Raw genomic sequence first — 22,410 nt, 5'->3', positions numbered from 1 at the left:
GCAAAAAAAGAGGGAGAGAGAGAGACTTTGGAATGGACTCAATGAAAATGGATGAGAAAAAAAATATCCGGAATCCACATTTTACTTCTCACGCATGTACCCCGAGCCGATCGGATTCATTGTGGAGCATCAGAACAGCGTGTAACAGTATGTAGCATTGGATCAATAAAAGGATCGATTTTTGGAATGGCGATCAGGAATTGGAATAATCTTTTTGGATACCATCTGATCTCAGGTAAGGAATCTATTTTACCAGTCTTAGGATAATCAGACCTGTTTTCACGGAGATATAAGCTTTTCCCCTATATGTGATATGGCTGTTTGGCTGTGCGAGCAATCAGGAAATATATCAGATATCAGATTGCCTATATAGCGTGCATACGTACACATAATTATACTATCGATAATCTAGCATTTATTTGAAAACTATTCATAAATAGGCAGAACAATGAATGTTTTTTGTGTATTCTGGAATATTCAGTTTATTATGGAATATTTTTATTTTCCTTGAAAACGAGGCCTTTTCAAGATGCTATAAAACGGAAATGAACCGATAAAAAAAACAATCCGCTTCGACAATGTTGACTGGAAAATGAGTCATTGATAAGCGACGGGCAGATTAGACACATAGCCATAATTTAGAACATAGATTAGGCGATATTAACGCTAAGGATAAGGGCAAAGCAGCAGGCCCGGATAACATCTCACCTGCCTGCCTCAGCTATTGTTCTGACCAGCTAGCACCAGTCTACACTGGCATCTTCACCACCTCACTCCAGCAAATGCAGATCCCAGCCCTCTTCAAACAATCCACCATCATCCCCATACCCAAGAAAGGAAAAATATCTAGCCTTAATGACTACAGACCCGTGGCCTTGACGGCGGTAGCCATGAAGGTGCTGGAACGCATAGTCCTGTCAGTTCTAAAAACACTCGCATCCCCCCTGATGGACAGTCTACAATTTGCTTATCGCTCAAACTGGTCTACTGACGATGCAGTCAACCTGGCACTGCACTACACCCTCCAGCATCTGGAGACCAAAAACAGTTACGCACGGATACTTTTTATTGACTTCAGCAGTGCCTTCAACACCATCGACCCCCTCATACTGTTTCAAACCCTGACCAACATGAACATTGCCCCCTCCCTCTGTTTCTGGCTGCTGGACACACTGAAGGGCTGCAAACAAGTAGTCCACTACAACAACCTCACCTCTGTCCCTCTGACCACCAACATCGGAGTACCACAGGGGTGTGTTCTCTCCCAGTGGCTTTTTTCCCTCTACACAAACAACCTCCGATCAGCATCCCCCTCAGTCAAGACGCTGAAATACGCAGACGACACCACCATCCTAGGGCTGATCTCCAACAACAAGGAGGATGACTACCGGCTGGAGGTGGAGCGGACATTAACATGGTGCAGAGAACACAACCTTGTTATACTCAATGAAAGCAAGACCGTTGAACTCATCATTGACTTTCGGAAAACCACACTCACTAAAACACCCATGCTCATCAATAATCAACCCATTTCAGCCACAGACACATTCAAATACTTAGGAACACACATCAGCAATAAACTCAACTGGGATCATCACACCACTCATCTACTTAAAACAGCCAATCAAAGATTATTTCACTTGAGACAACTCAAGAAGTATAAAGTTAGGAAGAATTTAATGATACAATTCTACACAGCCATAATACAAAACATAATTTCACTATCCATCACTGTATGGTACGGCAACACACCCAAACACACACTACACAGACTAGACAGGATCATCATAAGGGCATCCAAAATCATTAACTGCAAACTCCCCACCCTGGACTCCATACACAAACATCACACCATCACACGCGCACACAAAATCATTAGTGACCCCCTGCACCCAGCTCATCACCTCTTCCAACACCTCCCCTCTGGTAGAAGGTTCAGGTCACTGGGCAGTCGCACAGTTAGGTTCAATAACAGTTTCTTCCCCAAGGCCATACAACTACTTAACTCCAACTCCTCCTAAATGTACCCCCTGCTGTTATGTTATGTTATGTTATTTTATGTTATGTTCCATGTGTCTTTTTATGTTTTTGTGGTGTATTGTCGCAGCTACCACCTGCACCGTGCTCGAATTCCACCGGCCTGGCCGTGTGGCAATAAAAGGAACTTGAACTTGAAGATTGAAGTGGATGATGGGCATTCAAGGGGGTAAAAAGGAAAACACGGCCGGCTCTGAAAGTGTTAAGCTATGCACGTTTAGCTTGCTAACGTTAAGATAGCAGGAGCCGTCGGCCAACAAAGATGTTGTTTACTTTCAACAAATGGATTCACAAAATGGATTACCATCCAAGCGTTATTAAAGCCTCCTGTGACCAGTAAGTAGGTACTACTACTTAATAACCATTTTTGACGCAGAAATATGGGCATGTGTTCTACGTTATATGCGTAAATGTGCGCTATGTGCGTAAGGGCAAGACTCGACAGTACTGAACCAGAAAAATAATTTAGGAGCACATTTTTTTGCATGATTAAAAACGATGGTTCGAACGTCTGTTTGAAAAACCCTGCCAAAGTTTGAATTCCAAAAACAGGCATCGGGGACAGCTCTATGGCATTGATTATTGCATCAACTACACTAAGTATTCTATACATCCTAATGTCCAAGAACTAATGCCTTTAAGAGTGGTGGTGAATTTCCCAGGATCTTTCCATACGTTCAAAGGCCTGGAAATCATTACACTTTTCCAGTCCTGCCTATGAACCCTGAGCAAAGGGTTAGAAGACTTGAAGACTCCTACCTGTTCCAAATTTACTGAAGGGGTGGTCGGGGTTGCCGGTAGCCTTCTCCAGCTGGAACAGCCTCCAGGCATCGTTCATCAGGTTCTTCTCGTGCTCAGAGTCCACAGCGTTCACCTCGCGGTCCTTACAGCTCTCATCAAACAGCGGGCACAGGAAGAACTGGGAAAACCTAGGGGAACGAAATGTGAGACACAACATCAAACTCAACTCAAACTCAATTAATCAAATATGCCGTAAGGAAACTTTCACGGGCCAATGTTTCTTAAAAGGGGGTTAAAATATTGCCAGTATGTCATAACTCAAAAGTCCATCGCTTGTTGGATTTCATAACTACATTAAATGTTTTGAAAGTGTAAGATCTAAACCGAATCTAGTAGAACACAAGGCAGTCGAAATGACATGACATTTTAAATGAATGAGCATCACTTTATTCTCAACCCTTTCACTACCAAATGGTTAACCCTTTCACTGCGACAATACAGAAGGTTAACCCTTTCACTACCACACTACAGACGGTTTGTGGCAGTGAAAGGTTAACCTTCTGTAGTGTGGTAGTGAACGGGTTAAACTCAATAAATACACTCATATACACTTTCCCTCTCGTAAAATAAAGTCCACCGTGCGCACACAGCTTCAATGTCCCAAGTGCAATGAGGCGGTTTCATCAACAACCGTTAAAGAACATTTCCGTCAACAGGGTTTCAGCCAACATGAGGCACTGTGTGGAGTCCAAACCATTAAGCTCCTTGAGTTACATCGTGTGGCCGGCTGTGAGGTCCGCCGTCACAGTTAACCACTAAGTTTTTCATCTTAGTTTAAGTTTAAGAGTCACTTTCTTAATAAAAAAACAAGCCTAGTTAAGCTGAACCCGGCCATGACGCATGCGTGTTTCTACAATGGGGGTGTGATCAGTCAGTTAGTCAGTTGCTATTGTAAGCTGGTCCTTCTGGTCCCGGCAATAATAATTTTAATTACGGTAGTAGAAAATGTGATAACAAAAAACATAAAAGAAAATATTTGAAATATTTTATCTCCACACACACACATATCCATAAACCGTATTATTGTTGAAACATTTGTTTGCTTTCTTTTCTCAGACTTTCCATTTGTTCTGCCACAATTTAACATTCATTGGCAAACTTCTTAGGCCTGAATTTTATATTTCTTCTATTGTGAGCCATAGAGATGGAGGACTGGCACAGGCAGCAATAAAGACTTAACATGGATGCAAATCCATCTGAATGAGTAATGAGCGAGTCCAACTGCCATGCAAACGAGGGCTGCATTTGAATTAATTGACAGTGTTGAAAGATGGCCTAGCCGCGGGAATAGACCTGTCTCAAAACCCTGCCCCTTTTCTTGATCCTCCAATCACAACTGTCGCTTACCTCGGACAAACTTGGTTTGTCCGAGGTAAGCGACAGTTGTGATTGGAGGATCAAGAAAAGGGGCAGGGTTTTGAGACAGGTCAATTGCGGATATGAAAGAATGATGTAGAAGCCGCAACACCTACTGTGTTGAAACACTCATGTTATTATGTTAATTAAAGGTGTATTTGAGCATAGTGTGCACTAAGTTCTTGTACCTTTTTTTTTCTTAATGGGTGGCGAGATGTGCATACGACTAGTATAGAAAAGGGTATTGCGGATATAAAATAATTTTACACATGGAATTACTAGAATAATCATATTATAAACTTACCAAAAAAATAAACCCATGTAGCAGATATAGCCAACTTGTTGATATAGTTATTATTCAGCTATCATCGCCTTGCAAGCATTTAGGCAAATATTTGTTCTTTGCTTTTGACAGCACTTGGTTATACAAGCTATACAAATATGGTTATTATGATAATTTTGAAATGGGTATGGTTGAGACCTCCGGAGCCAGCTACTCTGCAATAAAAAGATTGGTATTTCAGAGATAAAAAAGCTGGTACAAAGAAATCAGATTTAGAAATGGTTTCAACCAGAATAGTTCAGACCAGGCTTACTCTTTACACTATGAGAAAGGACTTTCAATCAATGACATCCTCCTGTGTATTGTGTATTATCTAGGTCTCACTTCGTCCATCTCTATGAGAGCAATGAATCTCACATGCATACAAGATGAAAATGGTGAATACCGGGGTGTTCACAGAACAAAGGTTATTAAACTTGAACACTGGAGGTTAGACAATCCTAGCCAAGATAAAATTGAATAAGTTATTCCTTTATTGATCCCCTTGGGGAAATTCAGGAGTAACAGCTGGGTGGGGATACATTGGGGTCTTAAAAGCTGGGAGATAACTTGGGTGAGATTAGAGGATGACCTGACCTGACGCTATGTGGGCCAGGACATATTTGGGGAACCAATAACTACTCTATTGCCTGTTCTGTATTTGTCAAGTAGCCAAGGCCGCTTAATGGTCAAGTTGGGTATCAATTAATTAAGTCTCCAATACAATAATTCTATCATCATCATATTTACCACCATTAGTTAATAATCAGTGATTTGTTGGCGTCAAGTCATAACATTATTATTGTAAATTTGTCATAAAATATGAAAGGATTGGATTCCAATGGAATATGAATCTGAGAGACGTAGTTTTTGTAATCCATTGTATAACGCATCAATGACTCCATTTGACAGTGCTCTTCATCATTGTTTTAAAAGAGGGAACCGTATCAATAATTCAACATTCCTCTGCACCGCCCCCTTCCTTCCGCAACAGTCCAGATGGTCTCCACAAATTCACCAAACACGGGGGAAACAATTAGCCTGGTCTGAGACACAGGAGCAGGCACTCGCTACACAAATCATTCATTCATGAGTAGGTACGTTTATCCTAATAGGTTAACTCATACATTCTAAATTGTTTCATGACGATAAAAAAAAGGCTAATAAATGTACCTACAGATCTATGAGAAACAAGGAGACGGGTGTGAAGGAATGGATAGCTGACTGAGAATCAACGCATTATTCATCATCGGCGGGTAATAACCCCTGCAGTGCTAACCTCTCCAAACCACCGCAAGCAGACACGTGAGTCGAGCTGCCGGTGACACCAAAGATACCGGTCTCACCCTGTGCCTGAAGTTTCAGGGAGGGATGAGAATTACACCGTTAATTGGTCACACAAGCTACCCCCGAAGAGGCTGGGACTGGTAACTAGAGACAGGCGAGGGGGGTCATGGTGGCTCTCTGGGATTAACACCTGTACGCCCCAAGGGAAGCATCATCACATATTGATAACCAGACAACCACCACTTAGCTTAACATATTACATCAGTCCTCATATAGGCAAAGGCATGTGCCTGGGGTTAAGAAGCATGAGCACTGCAATCAAGTCTTGGACTATAGTGCTGCACCCTCAACCCTTAAATCCCTGGACTCCATCACTCTGCCCTCAGATTCATCACTGGTGATTGATATGACACTCATCACTGTGTCCTTTATGAGAAGGTTGGTTAGTCCTCTCTGATGGAGGCGCAACGAACACTGGTATTTGTTCATTTTTAAGGCCCTTAATGGAATTTTGGAACCTATGACTGGCTGGTCCTTAAGGTCCCTCGGAACAGGGTAAATCTGCATTTTGCTATGATAATAATAATGCATTTTATTTATAAGGCGCCTTTCAAGACACTCAAGGTCGCCGTACAACAATTTAAAAACGGTTCATTAACAATCACAATCCATTTAAAAAATAAAATCAGACATACGCCTGCCTAAACAGGTGGGTTTTGAGGTGGGTTTTAAAATGGGATAATGGAGTCAATGTTCCTGATGTCAGGGGGGAGGGAGTTCCAGAGGCGGGGGGGCAGAGCAGCTGAAGGCTCTTGACCCCATGGTGGACAGACAGGCTGGGGGGACGGTCAGGTTTATGGAGGAGGCAGACCTGAGGGACCGGGTGGGAATGTTGATGTGTTGGAGGTCGGACAGGTATGGAGGGGCGAGGTTGTGGATGGCCTTGAATGTATGGAGGAGGATCTTGTAATCTATGCTGTGTTTAATGGGAAGCCAGTGTAGTTCGCGTAGGACGGGGGTGATGTGACTGATGACAGGGGTTCTGGTTATTATACGGGCAGCAGCGTTCTGGACCAGTTGGAGCTTATGGAGGAGTTTGTGGGGGAGACCAAAGAGAAGGGAGCTGCAATAATCCAAGCGGGAAGTGACGAGGGAGTGGACCAGGATTGCGGCGCTGTTGGGAGTGAGTGAAGGGCGGAGGCGGTTGATGTTGCGAAGGTGGAAGTAGGCGGACCGGATGGTGTTATTGATGTGGGAATGGAATGATAGGGTCAAATAAAATAAAGTTTATTTGTAAGGCCCGACAACACACGTTAATGTCCCCATGGGCCGGACACATCTTCTTTAAACAAGTCAAGAAGAAACACCACAATAAGTCAAGAAACAAAACAAGAACACCATAAGGTCCAACAAATTTAAAATAAATGCAAAATAAATTAATGCAATGCGAACACTCCCAGACATACCCCATGCGAAGGTAAGGAAAAACTCACTAAAACCTAACAATAGGAAAAAATGCACCACAGGCAATGTGGAGGAGAGAAACCTTAGAAGGGCCAATTCAAGGGGGGGGGATCTCCCTTCTTAGATGTCGGTGATAGTAGTGGTGCAGATGGACAGTTGGTAAGCATGCACTCAATAGCAACTGAACATTTAGAAAAATGTAAGATAGAGCTGATAGCGATAGCAACTGAACATTTTGAATGATTAAAGATAGAGCTGATAGCGGATCTATTTGAGGCACAGGGGCGGCGCAAAGAGGGTGCTGTCGAGGACGACACCCAGACTCTTGACCTGGGGGGAAGGGGAAACCAAGGAGTGGTCTATGGTGAGGGTGAAACTGGGGTGCTTGGTGCGTGTGGACTTGGAGCCAATGAGGACTACCTCCGTTTTATCACTCATCATTATGATGCCCTTCTAGCTCATGGAATGAACTCCAACCGTCCTTAAAGCTTGAGATTCTCCCCTCTGTTGCAGAGTTTAAAACCTTGATCTCCAACCTTTGTCAATCAAGTTGTATGTGTTTTAATTGATTTGTTGTCCTTACTTTTTGCTTCACCATGTTGTCTAATTGTTATTTTATATGCCTTATTTTTTTGCTTATTTCTGTATGTACACTCAACGTGACTGTAAATGAGGGAAACCTCAGTTGCCTTTCGTGTTTAAATAAAAGGTCTGATCATTACTTAAAAGGTAAGTGCCCATAATCAGTTACTGTAAGGGCATCTTTAATGTTATAGTGTGGCTTTCAAGTGTTCATTACCCACACGGGTACCATATATATATTGAAAACTGTGAACATAAATAAGAAGAAGACGCGTGGGGAAATGGAGAATGGCGTTTGTTAGCTTGAACTGTGGTAACAGTTAATTAGTTTAGGGGGACGGTCAGGTTTATGGAGGAGGCAGACCTGAGGGACCGGGTGGGAATGTTGATGTGTTGGAGGTCGGACAGGTATGGAGGGGCGAGGTTGTGGATGGCCTTGAATGTATGGAGGAGGATCTTGTAATCTATGCTGTGTTTAATGGGAAGCCAGTGTAGTTCGCGTAGGACGGGGGTGATGTGACTGATGACAGGGGTTCTGGTTATTATACGGGCAGCAGCGTTCTGGACCAGTTGGAGCTTATGGAGGAGTTTGTGGGGGAGACCAAAGAGAAGGGAGCTGCAATAATCCAAGCGGGAAGTGACGAGGGAGTGGACCAGGATTGCGGCGCTGTTGGGAGTGAGTGAAGGGCGGAGGCGGTTGATGTTGCGAAGGTGGAAGTAGGCGGACCGGATGGTGTTATTGATGTGGGAATGGAATGATAGGGTCAAATAAAATAAAGTTTATTTGTAAGGCCCGACAACACACGTTAATGTCCCCATGGGCCGGACACATCTTCTTTAAACAAGTCAAGAAGAAACACCACAATAAGTCAAGAAACAAAACAAGAACACCATAAGGTCCAACAAATTTAAAATAAATGCAAAATAAATTAATGCAATGCGAACACTCCCAGACATACCCCATGCGAAGGTAAGGAAAAACTCACTAAAACCTAACAATAGGAAAAAATGCACCACAGGCAATGTGGAGGAGAGAAACCTTAGAAGGGCCAATTCAAGGGGGGGATCTCCCTTCTTAGATGTCGGTGATAGTAGTGGTGCAGATGGACAGTTGGTAAGCATGCACTCAATAGCAACTGAACATTTAGAAAAATGTAAGATAGAGCTGATAGCGATAGCAACTGAACATTTTGAATGATTAAAGATAGAGCTGATAGCGGATCTATTTGAGGCACAGGGGCGGCGCAAAGAGGGTGCTGTCGAGGACGACACCCAGACTCTTGACCTGGGGGGAAGGGGAAACCAAGGAGTGGTCTATGGTGAGGGTGAAACTGGGGTGCTTGGTGCGTGTGGACTTGGAGCCAATGAGGACTACCTCCGTTTTATCACTCATCATTATGATGCCCTTCTAGCTCATGGAATGAACTCCAACCGTCCTTAAAGCTTGAGATTCTCCCCTCTGTTGCAGAGTTTAAAACCTTGATCTCCAACCTTTGTCAATCAAGTTGTATGTGTTTTAATTGATTTGTTGTCCTTACTTTTTGCTTCACCATGTTGTCTAATTGTTATTTTATATGCCTTATTTTTTTGCTTATTTCTGTATGTACACTCAACGTGACTGTAAATGAGGGAAACCTCAGTTGCCTTTCGTGTTTAAATAAAAGGTCTGATCATTACTTAAAAGGTAAGTGCCCATAATCAGTTACTGTAAGGGCATCTTTAATGTTATAGTGTGGCTTTCAAGTGTTCATTACCCACACGGGTACCATATATATATTGAAAACTGTGAACATAAATAAGAAGAAGACGCGTGGGGAAATGGAGAATGGCGTTTGTTAGCTTGAACTGTGGTAACAGTTAATTAGTTTAGTCACAATTCATAAAGACAGACAGGTACAGTAGGTATACTTCATGGTCTCATAAAGCCCAGTTGGGAATACCTATTTGACCAACCCTGTGGCTTGGTTAAAACCAACGTCAATTAAAGTAAAGCCCGTCTAAGGGTGAGTCATAAAGAATACCACAGATTGGGCACACCCACAAAATAACAAGAAAACACAAAGAGTCATAATGAGTCACCAGGTGTGACCGAACCGGTTTATGGATAGACGTGAAAGACTTTGAACACTATAGAACACACTTTATATTTATTGGTAAAGAATTTGCACTACAACCCATACCTCATTACACCTTACTGTAAATTGTACCTCATCCCATTTCTGCTTTGCACTATATAGTATATTGTATGGTAACTCAGTTAATTCTACTCTGCATTGAACATTGTACATATGTACATACTGAACACTTGTGTCTACGTACGTGACTTCTATTTTTTACTTGCTATACTTATTTTATTTTATACTTGGTCTAGCACAGTCTCTGGAGCGTAACAGAAAGAAGCATTTTGTATAAAAGTACTCTGTACTTCTGTATGACAACTAATAAAGAAACTTGAAATAAAGAAACTTGAAAGGGTTGCGACAGTGGCTTGGGAGGTAGAGCAGTAGTCTTGTAATCCGGAGGTTCGCGGTTTGATTCCCCCCTCCTCCTCCCGGGCAGTGTGTCGAAGTGCCCTTGAGCAAAACACTTAACCCCTAACTGCTCCCGATGAGCAGGTTGGCGGCACCTTGCATTGTTGCCTCCGCCGTCGGTGTGTGAATGTGAGGAACAAATTGTAAAGTGATTTGGATAAAAGCGCTATATAAATGCACCATTTAAAGGTCATTGTACTATGCAATAAGTTGGTGTCTGTGAAGGGCAGCGGTTCAACAAACTGAACGGGACGTTACCTGTCCAGGGCTCCTTGCAGGTGCTCATGGGACACGTCAAAGTAGTAGTTGGTGTGCTCTCCGCTGGTGAAGGCGTTGGAGCTGCCGGCGTGCTCACTGAGGAACTGGCTGTACTCATTCTCCTTGGGGTATTTCTCAGTGCCCAGGAACAGCATGTGTTCACAAAAGTGGGCCAGGCCCGAGATGTTTCCTGGGTCCGACAATGAACCTGTGTTGGACGTGAGAGAGACCCATAGATATCTCATCAGATATATAGCATGTCTTGGCTTGTTGGTTTTCTGCACCCCTCTATAAATAATTTCTATGAAATGTTCAATGGGAGATTAAAAGAGAGATTTTTCAAATTTCAATAAAACAAACTTTGCTTAAAATAGTGAACTTATTTTTTGGGGGAAATGCACATAATGAGGCAATACTAGGTGTTGTGGCACGTTTTAGTTAAAATATCCCCATTCCACGGAAATTCAGTTGAATTGCAACACTGCACTGTGCATTCAATTACACATGTACAGGTAGCTGCCAGCATCCAGACAGTCTATACAATGAGCAGACAGGTCACTGTGGTGGTTTTGAATAGAGAACACACTAAACACTTCAACGTGGCTGCAATGACAAAACTACTTACTGCAAAATAATTAAATGTGATGTGGTTTCATGTTTAGTACTACTCACTCATTGCAGGTAATGGTAACTAAGAACTCTGTGGCAGGAACTACTGGATGGCTGAAGTGAAAGGTTTTACTTTCGTTTCTTAAATGTCTCTTGCAGTGGAAAGTTTGTGAGCTCATGCAAAAGCTCTAAATAGCTTTTTCTGGACTTCTGTTAACGAGAACATAATTATTATTCCTGCATTTCTTATCTGCACTGATGTCAGGCTATATCTGTTGAAACTGTCGACCCACGTAGATCCTTTTTCTCCACTTGATCAGTGAAAAATAATTGACACTAATAGTTGGCCGATTGCCCAGGGCAATAAAAAATATATCCAGGCAGGTGTAGTTTGCCTTCTAGTTACCCGAATGGGCAAGTGGGTTTTTCTTCTTAGTGTTTTTAGAAACCTTCTTATGTTTGCTATTCACACAACTTTAGATACAACTGTCTATAAACTTTTGTGCACTCCTCTCCATCCTCCAGCTGCCTGATGCGTGCGTGTGTGGAGGGCTAGGGGAGCTGTCCACTTTCTATTTGGTGCTGAAATGTGCACACCACTGATCAGCCTTTGCTTGATTCACCTGCTGGTGCAGAAAGCAGATAAGATGTGGTCATTGTGTTGCATAATATAATGTTCTAATTCAGCCATTTATGTTAAATAAAAAATCATGTTAATTGTATTGTGGTTTTTCAATGAAAAAACAAGAAACCAATGGAGGGCTCGACATTAGCTTGGTAACGTGAGCTACTGTAGGCTATATAAATTAAGTAAGCTTGTTTTTGTCTAATCACTCAGTAACACTTGGTTAACCCATCAACCTCCACTGGTACAGATGTTACAGCTTTCATTTGCAGGCATCGATGTCAAACGACAACACGTTATCAAAAAAGAAAACAATGAGTACATAACCACGTCGAATAAGTATCCATAAATATTTCTGTAGTGGTATGTATATTTTTTATGTGTTAATCAGCCCATTTATTTTTTGCAAATGTTAACATTATGCACTAATTAGGGAGACAATTAATGACAACCATGGTCAAAGAACTGTGCCAGATTTTCTATAAGACTCATGTCATGAGATATGACTATTTTTGACGTAAGGTAAACAGGTTACATTGTTTTTATATGCAATATATGTACTTATTTGTAATAAGTACACAATGTACATTGCTAATACAATACGTAAATATATTACTTATGGCTATAACATGAAATAATATGTATGTTTTTTCCTGTGGTCCATTAGTACTTTATTTACCTATTTTAAGCCAGAACGGACTGCAGATGACAGTGATGGGGAGGCTACCTAGTTATAAGTGCTACTGCTAATGCATCGAATAATGTTATAATTAAGGTAATTAAAATGTTACCGGACCCATTATTGTATAACAAAAAAAGAATTCTGGCAAGTGAACATGACCCTGGGGCAAGTAGAACATGACCTGTACTTGCCTTATGGGCAAGTACTTTTGAGACATTAAGTGTGCGTCAACCCCTGCTGAGAATGTTCTGCAACACATAGCCTTTGTGTGTATGTCATATGTCTCTGGGAGAAATTAAGATCATTGGTTTGAAATTTCTACACTTATATTTCAAACCAATGATAGTGCCTTAAGGAATTTCCACACTTGTTTTTTTACTCAAATAAACGTAATCAATAATGAATGTACTTTGAGAATATTGCCGTCTGGTCTGTGTAGACATTAAGATTATTGTCCTAGCACCAGAATAGACCTTTACATTTCTGTACTCAGGATTTTCTTTACTCAAAGTACCAAGTGAAATTCCACCACATGGCACATGCTTAGAAGCTGGTCTAAATGGGGAAAAGACATTTTTCTATCACAAATGTGTCCTTTTTGGTAACAAGGTAACTGTTAAATTAGCATTCTGTGTTGCAAGAAATTTACCAGCGACTTCAAATAGAGAAAAACAATGATATGTAATGCACGATATTGATTTTTTGACACCGATAACTTTATGCTCCTCAAGCCGATACCGATAATTATTGTATTATAATATTTTTTTAACTGTATATATATATATATATATATTTTTTTTTATCACATTTTTTTTCTTCTTTTTTTTAGTATTTATAAGCTCCGACGTCATCGGTACTGCTATCGGATTCGGTACTCGAGAAATTATGGAGGTTTTTTTTGAGGAATTTAAACGTCGCAAACTAATCTTGTTGGCAGTTGTCTGCGCGGGGAGCTCTGTGCTCTCTGCCTGCTGTGCTCTCTCCTCTTCCTCTTCCCCTCCCACACACACACACACACACACTCACTCTTGTTGCGTGGTGGCGATGTCTCGCAGATAATACAAGTACAAGTCTAATTATATAATATATATATTTTATAAAAAAAAAAATTATAAAATTAAATTAAATTTTTTTTATCAAAAACGATAAAACGTGATATATACCGTTACCGTCTATGCTTCAAATTATACCGTGATATAAATGTTAGACGATACCGTCCACCCCTACGTGCATCCCTAATATGACAGATTGGAATGAAATGCCCATTCAAAGAGATAGGGGTCTTGTTAGTCTCCGTTATCAAGATGGCAGCAGAGAACTCTTTAGGCAAACTGCGCAGCATCGAATGGGAATTCAGCAGAATTACAAACCTCTGCATGCACAGTGCATTCTCCCATCACATGTGTGATGTTAGAATCAACTAATTTAATTAAAGTTAAATTGAGATTCTCAATTGTTAGAATGTTGAATTTCTTTATTTCTATTAGGTTTTGCAATTATATCTGCTTATAATATGGTAAAGGGTTTATATTTCTATCTGCATATGACATGGCATGAGACTTTGCAAATAGCCCCTGTATTTCCATTATATTCCTGTTAATTCCCATGTAAAGTTTCCACCTTTGAATATTCCCAAAATGTTGCAACCCTATGTGTACCTATTTGTACATCCAGTGCTGCTGAGGATTTGTCTGTGGTTGGGTCACTGATGAGCACGGCCTTCAAGCCGTTGGTGAACTCCAGGCCTCTGTAGACCCGCTTGTCCTCTGGGGAGCGGACGATGTCACTCACCACCCTCTTCACAGCCGGGTCGGTCATTCTGAGGGGCAAGGATGACACAAGCCTACCGGACAATGAGAACTCAGTGTTAGTTCATAGCGACGGGCCACGGCTGCAATGTGGTTAGTCAAGAGGCGGACGGTCCTGCCCTGTTCACATTTAGCACTGAGGGCGACTCCTAAAAAGTTATCCAAAAGAATGATGCTTTTGGTGAGGCATGCGTTGAGGACATGCTTAAACATCAGTGTTTCCCACAGGATTTTCAGAGACTATGGGGGGGTGAACCTCCGACCCTCTTCGCATGCCCCCCCCGGAACTTTTTTGTGTGTGTGTACATTTTAAAGTTAAATGCATCAATCTGGTGCACTTTGAGAGCAAAATAAAGAGGCTAGATCTATGATGAACTTTGTGCTCAAAACACAAAATTGACTAGACTAGTGCTTCCCAATCCTCTCCTCGAAGCACCCTAGCCGTTTAATGTATTTGTTAAATTCCACCACCAGCACACCTGATTCAACTTAACTAGCCCTTTATTAGTTGAATCAAGGTGTGCTGGTGGTGGAATTGAACAAATACATGGAACGGCTGAGGTGTCTCGAGGAGAGGTTTGGGAACCACTGGACTAGAGCATACATTTGAGCCATCAAAGAAATGAAGCAAAAGTGGTTACCTGTGTTGAACTGGTTTATTTTTTAGAAAATAAAATATCGTGGATAACTATTACGACTACTACCACTGCCAATACTACTGATACATCCCTATTGGCAAACTTTATATTTATTTAAAAAAATATTAAGATTTTTTTTATTATTATTTTTTTTTATTACATTTAAATTTTTTCTCATTATACAACTGTGGCGGGACTAATTAGACTGTGGCGGGCCGCCACAGTCTAGGTCATTAATGGGAAACCCTGAACATTGCTATGAATCTAACAGACAGACTGAAACATACAGATACATACACCAATACCAACTTTAGGCCCCAACTCATGGCAGAGCCCTCACTGAAAGGTTAGACACTGTCCACTGTCCTGGGCTGAGCAGATGCCAGAATTCAGTCAACAGGACATTCAGCCAAACACTGGACCAAGGCCATACACCTGGCAACAAATCACTATGAGTAGTTGCTGTTAGGCTAACTTACATGCCATTGTTTTGTTGCAGCTCAGCTTTAATGGAATTTCTCACTTTTGTTACCTTTGCAAATTCGACAATTTGAAAATGTTCTCACAACAAATACAATCAACCATCCATCTCATATTCAAGCTAATAATATTGTTAACTAGGGATGTCCCGATAAATTTTTTTGCTCCCGATCCGATCCCGATCATGTGATTTTGAGTATCTACCGATACCGATCTTTCCCGATCCAATCATTTTTTTTTAAATCCCAATTTCTCACATTACATTCACCCTGAATGTTGACGTTATCCAGGTGAAAAGTTAACTTCATTCAAGCGAGGCATTGCAATCCTTGACATAAAATCAGTGTGGCTGGTCTGCCATTCTGCAGCTGGATATTGGTTTGTTTTGGCAAAATTCTTCTGCTCTGTGTGACAATAAATTAATGAATGATGATATGCAATTTAAAACCAAAACTAAGGCCTCAGTATGAGTTTAAGACGTGAACATGGTCATGTTTGTTGAATAAAAAAAAGTTAAAAAAAAAAAAAAAAAAAAATCCAGATTTTCTTTTTTTTTTGCTGATCCCGATCTTCGGAAAATCACGTGATCGGCCCCGATCCCGATCACGTGATCGGATCGGGACATCCCTATTGTTAACGCTAATATGTCAAAGCACCGGGCATGCAATATTGTGCAACAAAATTAAAGCTAGCTATGGCGATTGTCTGGAGCGACGTTAGCTCCCGTGCTGACTGCTGTTACCTTACTGGGATAAAACAGCAGATTAACTTTGTAGCTTTTAGATGTGATAAAGTTAGCTTATATCACTAAACAACAAACTGGTGGAATCAACTAATTCTGTTGTCCTGATAAATTCAGTTTCTGAACTATAGTGTTACAGTGTGCGGGGTTCAGGTGGGGCGTCGGAAGATCGTTCATCGTGCGGACGCGCTTCTCGCTGTGCTGCTCAGTACTCACTGGAGCCTTTTGTGGAGTTGCAAAAATCAACGCCGACATCATTGATAGCCGAGCAAAGCCTGCCATTTGAGTTTAGGCTGCTAGTGAATAGGCAATCATTTGGTTTATGTTTATGATTTCTTTTATCCACTTTTTCTCCTCTTTTTATATTTTTCCCCCATCCCAATTTCACCTCGCCTATTCTCCCTTCAATTCTCCCCTCCCCTGTCTCGAACGTTGCTAGACTATGCCTCCCACTGGTCGGCTGCAGTGAGGACCAAGCCTTGCATCACGTGTCCCCTCCGGTACACGAGGAGGCAGCTGTCGCATCTTTTCACCTGAACAGCGCGATCTCTCAGTGGCGAGGAGTAACGCGTGGGAGGCTCGCCTCACGCTGCCCCCGATACTTCCCGATTCTGCTGTACAGGCGCACCAACCGACCTGTAGGAGTCGCTGTCCACAACGTCCAATCCCCACCCCTAACACTGCCAATTGTGTTAGTATGAACGACCAGCCAAGCCGGTAGCAACGCAGAGAGCTGGGCTCGAACCCAGCATCTCCTGCGTTAGTGGCGAGCGCCTTGCCCACTGCGCCACTTAGCCGCCCTGGTTTATAATTTGACAACCTCTTTTTTTTTTTTTACATCAGCCTACTTGACATAGTTATTCATGTTTATGCAATTATTTCTTTTTACTTTAGTATAATTCTGAATGGCTTCATTTTACTTTAATCGGAGCAATACTTCTACCTCTGCTTAACTCTTTGCCCGCCAAACCCGAGAAAAGTTGGGTTTCGTCGCCAACCGTTAAGCGCCAAACCCGACTTTTCTCTGGGTTTGAACCTTTGATATTTTTCCTTTGATCCCCGTTCTAAACACTCGCTCTGAGCTGCCTGGGTCTGCCTGGCACAGCTGCCTACGTTGGAATTGCAATGACGATCAAATCCCACCAGGTGGCAGTATCGCCTGCCTTTTGAACTGGGGATATCAGTTGTCTTCCAGTACTGAGTTTACCTCCAACTGCTTCCGCCTTGGAGTGGATCAGGACATAGCAATCGGGAGATTTGGTGCCTCATACCTATTCTTTCCCGTAAGGTAGCCATGCCCAATATACACGCGTAATCGTGATCGCCATGGGGCGACTGGGATTTATTAATTTTGAGGTACCTTCTGACTGAGGTAAGGTCTATCTGTAACCTGCTGGTATTTTTTTAACCTAAAACATGCTTCTGTACCGATCAGTGTCGTATTTTGCCGGACCTAAAACATGCTTTTGGTAACGATCACAGTTTCGAGTTAAAAGTTAACCCCCCCATTGATGATTTTGTGAAGACACAATGTATATGGTGTATACCTTGATTTGGAAGTATTTGGAGTTTGAGGCGAGCAACCCGAACGATTTGGGCATAATGCATATAACGCGTCATATCTCGCGATCTATGAAAAAAGTTAAAGACTGGATTATTTTGGAAAGGGGCGATGTTTAGCATGGAATAGCACACAAACTACAGTATGTAGAAATTAACTGGTTAGTTAGTGTCTGACTATGAACAATGCCTGTCAAATGAGCCATACTATTGTCTCCATAGCTATAATACAGAACACACAATGGGTCCGCAAACATCGTAAAATGGTCAATAACGCTGGCGCCATTGAGTAGAGATGGGAAAACAGTGTGGCGGACGGCGGTCAATGAGTTAAGGGAAGGAATTGTGTACATCCACCACCGCTTGTTGGATACTACAATTTTACAATTTTGTACAAAACAATTCTGTGAACCCTGATGTATGTTGTGTGTTTCACACCATTATATTTAATGTATAAACAAACCCCTTATAGCAAAAGAGCAATATTATTAAATATATGCCTATATGTTCTTCAATATAAATATATAGAGGGGAGGGGTCAATCGAATTTTGTCCTAATGAGCAATAACTCATAATGATGCTTTAATGGGCGGTTAGGTGGCCGAGCGGAGATTGCGTTCGTCACCAACCCCGGAGCTGTGAGCTGGATTCGCCTGTTCGAATCCAGCTCACAGCTCCGGGGTTGTCACCAGCTTGGCTGGCCGTCCACACTAATACAATTGGCTGTATTAGAGGGTGGGAGAAGCTGGCGGGGTGGGTCCGGGTCGCTGTAAACAGCGACTCCTACAGTTCGGTCGGGGCGCCTGCTAAGCGCGGATAGGACCTGAGGGGGATAGTGTGGTCCTCCCACACGCTACGCCCTCTCAGTGAGAATCCGCGCTGCCAGGTGAAAAGAAGCGGTGATTGGCTGGATGTGCGTCGGAGGAAGCACGTGGTAGCCTCCACTCTCCCAGATGATCTGACTGTGGGGGGTAAGTGCGCAGCGACCAGGAAGGGATTGGGAATTGGCATACGACTAACATTGGGATGGGAGAAAATCGGAGGAAAATGGAGGGGGAAAAAGATCAATTAAAAAAAAAAAAAAATGATGCTTTAATTCATGTGATGAGGGACAAAAAGCTGGCTGGATGCAGGAATGCTATGAAGGACAAAAGGATGTCACAATAATTGTTTATCGTTATACATTTGTTGACATCAAATTAACTACCTGCCTGTCGTGCCTGATCAATAGAGCATTTATGGACAAACGGGTTATGTCAGGTCCAGGTGGAAATACACCACAATGCAATCCAATCGAACTTCATGTATGCAAAGTAGATTCACGTTGGGAATGTAATAGTCATAGTATTAATACAATGATCATTATCACGTGATAAAGATATATACTTTACTGTTTGAAGTTTGCAGCGGCTGTCTTAGGCCGGGACGGGTACACACAGGACGCAGAAGCGCAGTGAAGTGTCAATTCTCAAGCGAGCAGCAGCCTGGCTGTTCACACCAGAAGCAGTTTCTCTGCACCGGTCAACAAGAGATTCTGCTCCACTGCTCCAATCACACGTAGAGGCGCTAGCGGCGAAAATAGACCGGCGGACACCGAAATTATCACTGAGAATAGCAAGCGAGCTGTGGCACAGCTGGTATGAACAATCCAATTGGTTAACATGGCTCCTCTTCTTCGGCGTCCAGTGTGTCTCTGGTGTTAAAGGTCTAATCTGATGTTCCCTGGTAGTAGTACCACAGTGGACAAATGAAATAAGACACAACATAGCCTTTCGGTTGCTCAAGAAATCAAGTATTTCTCTTCAGAAAAATATACAAGGGAGATAAAACATTATGCTTGTGTAGCTATATGGGCTGGGCGATTAATCAAACTTTATTTTCAATTATGATTGGAAATTGTTAAAAATATTTAATTTTTCTATGTTAAAAGAATGCATTATGTTTCAATGAGTAATTGTGTTAAATAATCATGATCTCAATATTAACCAAAAAACAACAACCCTATATTTGATTATACAATATATATAGTTAATATTGTGCAAAGGAGTAAGCCTACTCAAGGACAGATGCTGTGGAAGATCTTTGGGTATTTGATGCTTTGAGTATTTTTGCTATTTCATGCTAACAAAATGTGGTTCCAGAGGGGAAGTGTCAGCAAACCCAACAATACACAAATAAAATGTATTTGCCCATCTCATATCAAATAAATACAAATGTTACTGAACACAAAGGTTTCATGCCTTCATTTGTCAATGAGGCTGTGTCAGTGCAGAAAATCAATTACATTTGACTTCACTGGTTTAGTGTCTAGACTACAAGGTGATTAAAAAAGACATTTGAAAACTACTCAGCAGCTTGGTCTCATATGGCTTATTAATTTAGCTTTATATATATAAACAGATTGTTTAGCAAAGTTCTTATTTTCTAGGTTTGTACCCACTGCCTACTGTCAGAGTCTGAGGTCAGCAGCAGGCAAGGCAAAGATCAATTTTGACAGGAACGCAAGTTGGCCGAAGACATTTTACTAGTTAATGCATAAACAAAACATTTGGCTATATAACAATACATGACCTAATAATAATCAAGATATTCTTCCTACGTTTATGTCAAGTTTATTTAGGCAACTAAACATGTCCCCTGTGACAGCTGGAGAGAGAACCCCGCCCACTGGAACACAATTTATATTTATTTGTTATTTATCCTTTATTTAGCCAGGGAGATCCCATTGATATACAATATAATGTGTTTTTCCATGGAGTAGATTGTAGAAACAGAATATCCCAGGACACAGTCATCATTCCGCTGGTCAGGTTTTAGCCCCACAGCCTGACTCGTCGTGGGTCATCATGCCCGCTATCTCGCAGATTAGCTTAACGTTACCTGGAAATGGGCTTTAAACAATTCCACGGATAGCAGGGAAGCTAACGCTAGCTAGCAGCACACAACAGGCATAGACAAGCACACAACAAAGCTAGCTAACTAGCTTACATATTATCAGTTTAGCTGTGGTTCGGCCCGCGTCCCTATAGTATCACCAAAGACAGTAGAGTCCCGGAACATCGTTGTTGTTAACGTCAGCTAGCTAGCATAGCATTAGCTATTTTGCTATTTAACGTTAGCATAGATAAGATATGTTTATTTGCGTGATAAAAGAGTCGAGACGTGTGTCTGACAATACTTACCTAAAATGGGAAAATGCTCGTTTAACGTACAAACTGTTCTTCCCCGCTAAGTGAATATATCTGGTCAACTGGGCCGCTCGGCTAAACCACTGCAGCATTATACTTCGGACCCATGGAAAACAGACCTCCGCTCAGCGCCATGTTTCTACACACAGACACATAAAGTCTTCTTCTTCTTCCTCAATGGGTTTAATGGCGGGTCGCGACCACAAAAGGCGTATACCGCCACCTACTGTACAATCCATTTTACAATGTCTTCTCCTTCTTCTTTGGAATTAATGGCGGTTCTCAATCACAAAAAGGCGCATACCGCCACCTGACAAATAAAGTCGATGCCAGAACATGAATGAATGAATGAATGAATGAATGAATGAATGAATGAATGAATGAAAACTTTATTTAACAGATTGCAGAATGGGTACAATACAGTACGGCTCAATACACACAATTGTTAAGGGGATGCAGACCTGAGAAAGACGTTTGTCTTGTTTCCATCAGGGTCCCCCATTTTCAATTCATATAGACATTTATGACATACACAACATACATGACATTTATGGCATAGGGACATATAGGTATTTAGTACTGATACATTTGTGACAAACGGTATTCAAATATACAGTACTGTTACCCCTAGATCCTGACAGAGTATACATATGATGGGGAGGGGACTGTACATTAGGAGGGGGTGGGTGGGTGGGAGAGAGATATACATACGGCGGGGAGGGAATATATACACGGCCACGCGGTGGGGAGGAGACTGTCTATTAGGAGGTGGTGGGGGTTTTGGGCATTTACGGTGGCCAGTTTCGAATTGCAGCCTCCCGTAGGTGCTCTTTAAGAGCGGTTTTGAATGTGGGTAGGGATTCACATTCCTTTACAGCTTTGGGTAGGGCGTTCCACATTGATGTGGCATAATTGCGAAACGTATTTAGTCCCTTGTTTGAGCCGAATCTGGGTTTAACATGATTTGTTGAGCTTCCTCTGGTGTAGTGGTTGTGGTATTCACTGACCTTTGGGAAGTATTTTGACATGTACATGGGTACCTTAGTCGTATAGTGTATCTTGTAGACCAGGCCCATTGCAAGTTGCTGTACTCTGTCGACTGTCGTCTACTCTAAGCCATCCTAGGTTGTCAAAGTGGGCAGGGGTGAGGTGGGTTCTGGGGGTAAGGTCAAGTAGTAGTCTGACCAGTTTGTTTTGTGATGTTTGTAATTTTGTTCGCCTTTGAGGTGCTTTGGTACCATGAGGTGCACGCATAGTCGTAGTACCCTTGAATGAGTGCTCCTGCCAGAGTCTTCAGGGTATTCTTGTTTACCAGAGAGAACATAATTTAAAGCAGGCAACACAATGACCGAATGAATGAATGAATGAAAACTTTATTTAACAGATTGCAGAATGGTACAATACAGTACGGCTCAATACACACAATTGTTAACACATTGC

The 22,410-nt window shown here is 41.9% G+C and overlaps 1 protein-coding gene across 3 annotated transcripts in view; it reads right to left on the bottom strand.

Annotated features, from left to right (window-relative positions):
* ide (insulin-degrading enzyme) overlaps window positions 1-21,116 on the bottom strand; it is an 86,578-nt gene extending 65,462 nt beyond the window's left edge. The window contains exons 1-5 of one of the 3 annotated variants that reach the window (XM_084322182.1): window positions 20,965-21,103; window positions 15,298-15,435; window positions 14,213-14,397; window positions 10,639-10,846; window positions 2,797-2,966 (exon numbers count right to left, since the gene is read on the bottom strand). In XM_084322182.1, the coding sequence (XP_084178308.1) occupies window positions 2,797-2,966; window positions 10,639-10,846; window positions 14,213-14,397; window positions 15,298-15,326 (592 nt within the window). In that variant the 5' untranslated portion in view covers window positions 15,327-15,435; window positions 20,965-21,103. Of the gene's footprint in view, window positions 1-2,796; window positions 2,967-10,638; window positions 10,847-14,212; window positions 14,398-15,297; window positions 15,436-20,964 lie in introns of all 3 variants that reach the window. The other 2 variants (XM_084322183.1, XM_084322181.1) reach the window with 2 other exon arrangements.
* Between the last annotated feature and the right edge of the window lie 1,294 nt (window positions 21,117-22,410).

The sequence above is a fragment of the Notolepis coatsorum genome (assembly GCF_963971535.1).
Source record: "Notolepis coatsorum genome assembly, chromosome: 9".
Taxonomy (NCBI): domain Eukaryota; kingdom Metazoa; phylum Chordata; class Actinopteri; order Aulopiformes; family Paralepididae; genus Notolepis; species Notolepis coatsorum.
The sequence above is the reverse complement of the archived record's forward strand: the minus strand, read 5'-3'. Positions and strand labels throughout refer to the sequence as shown.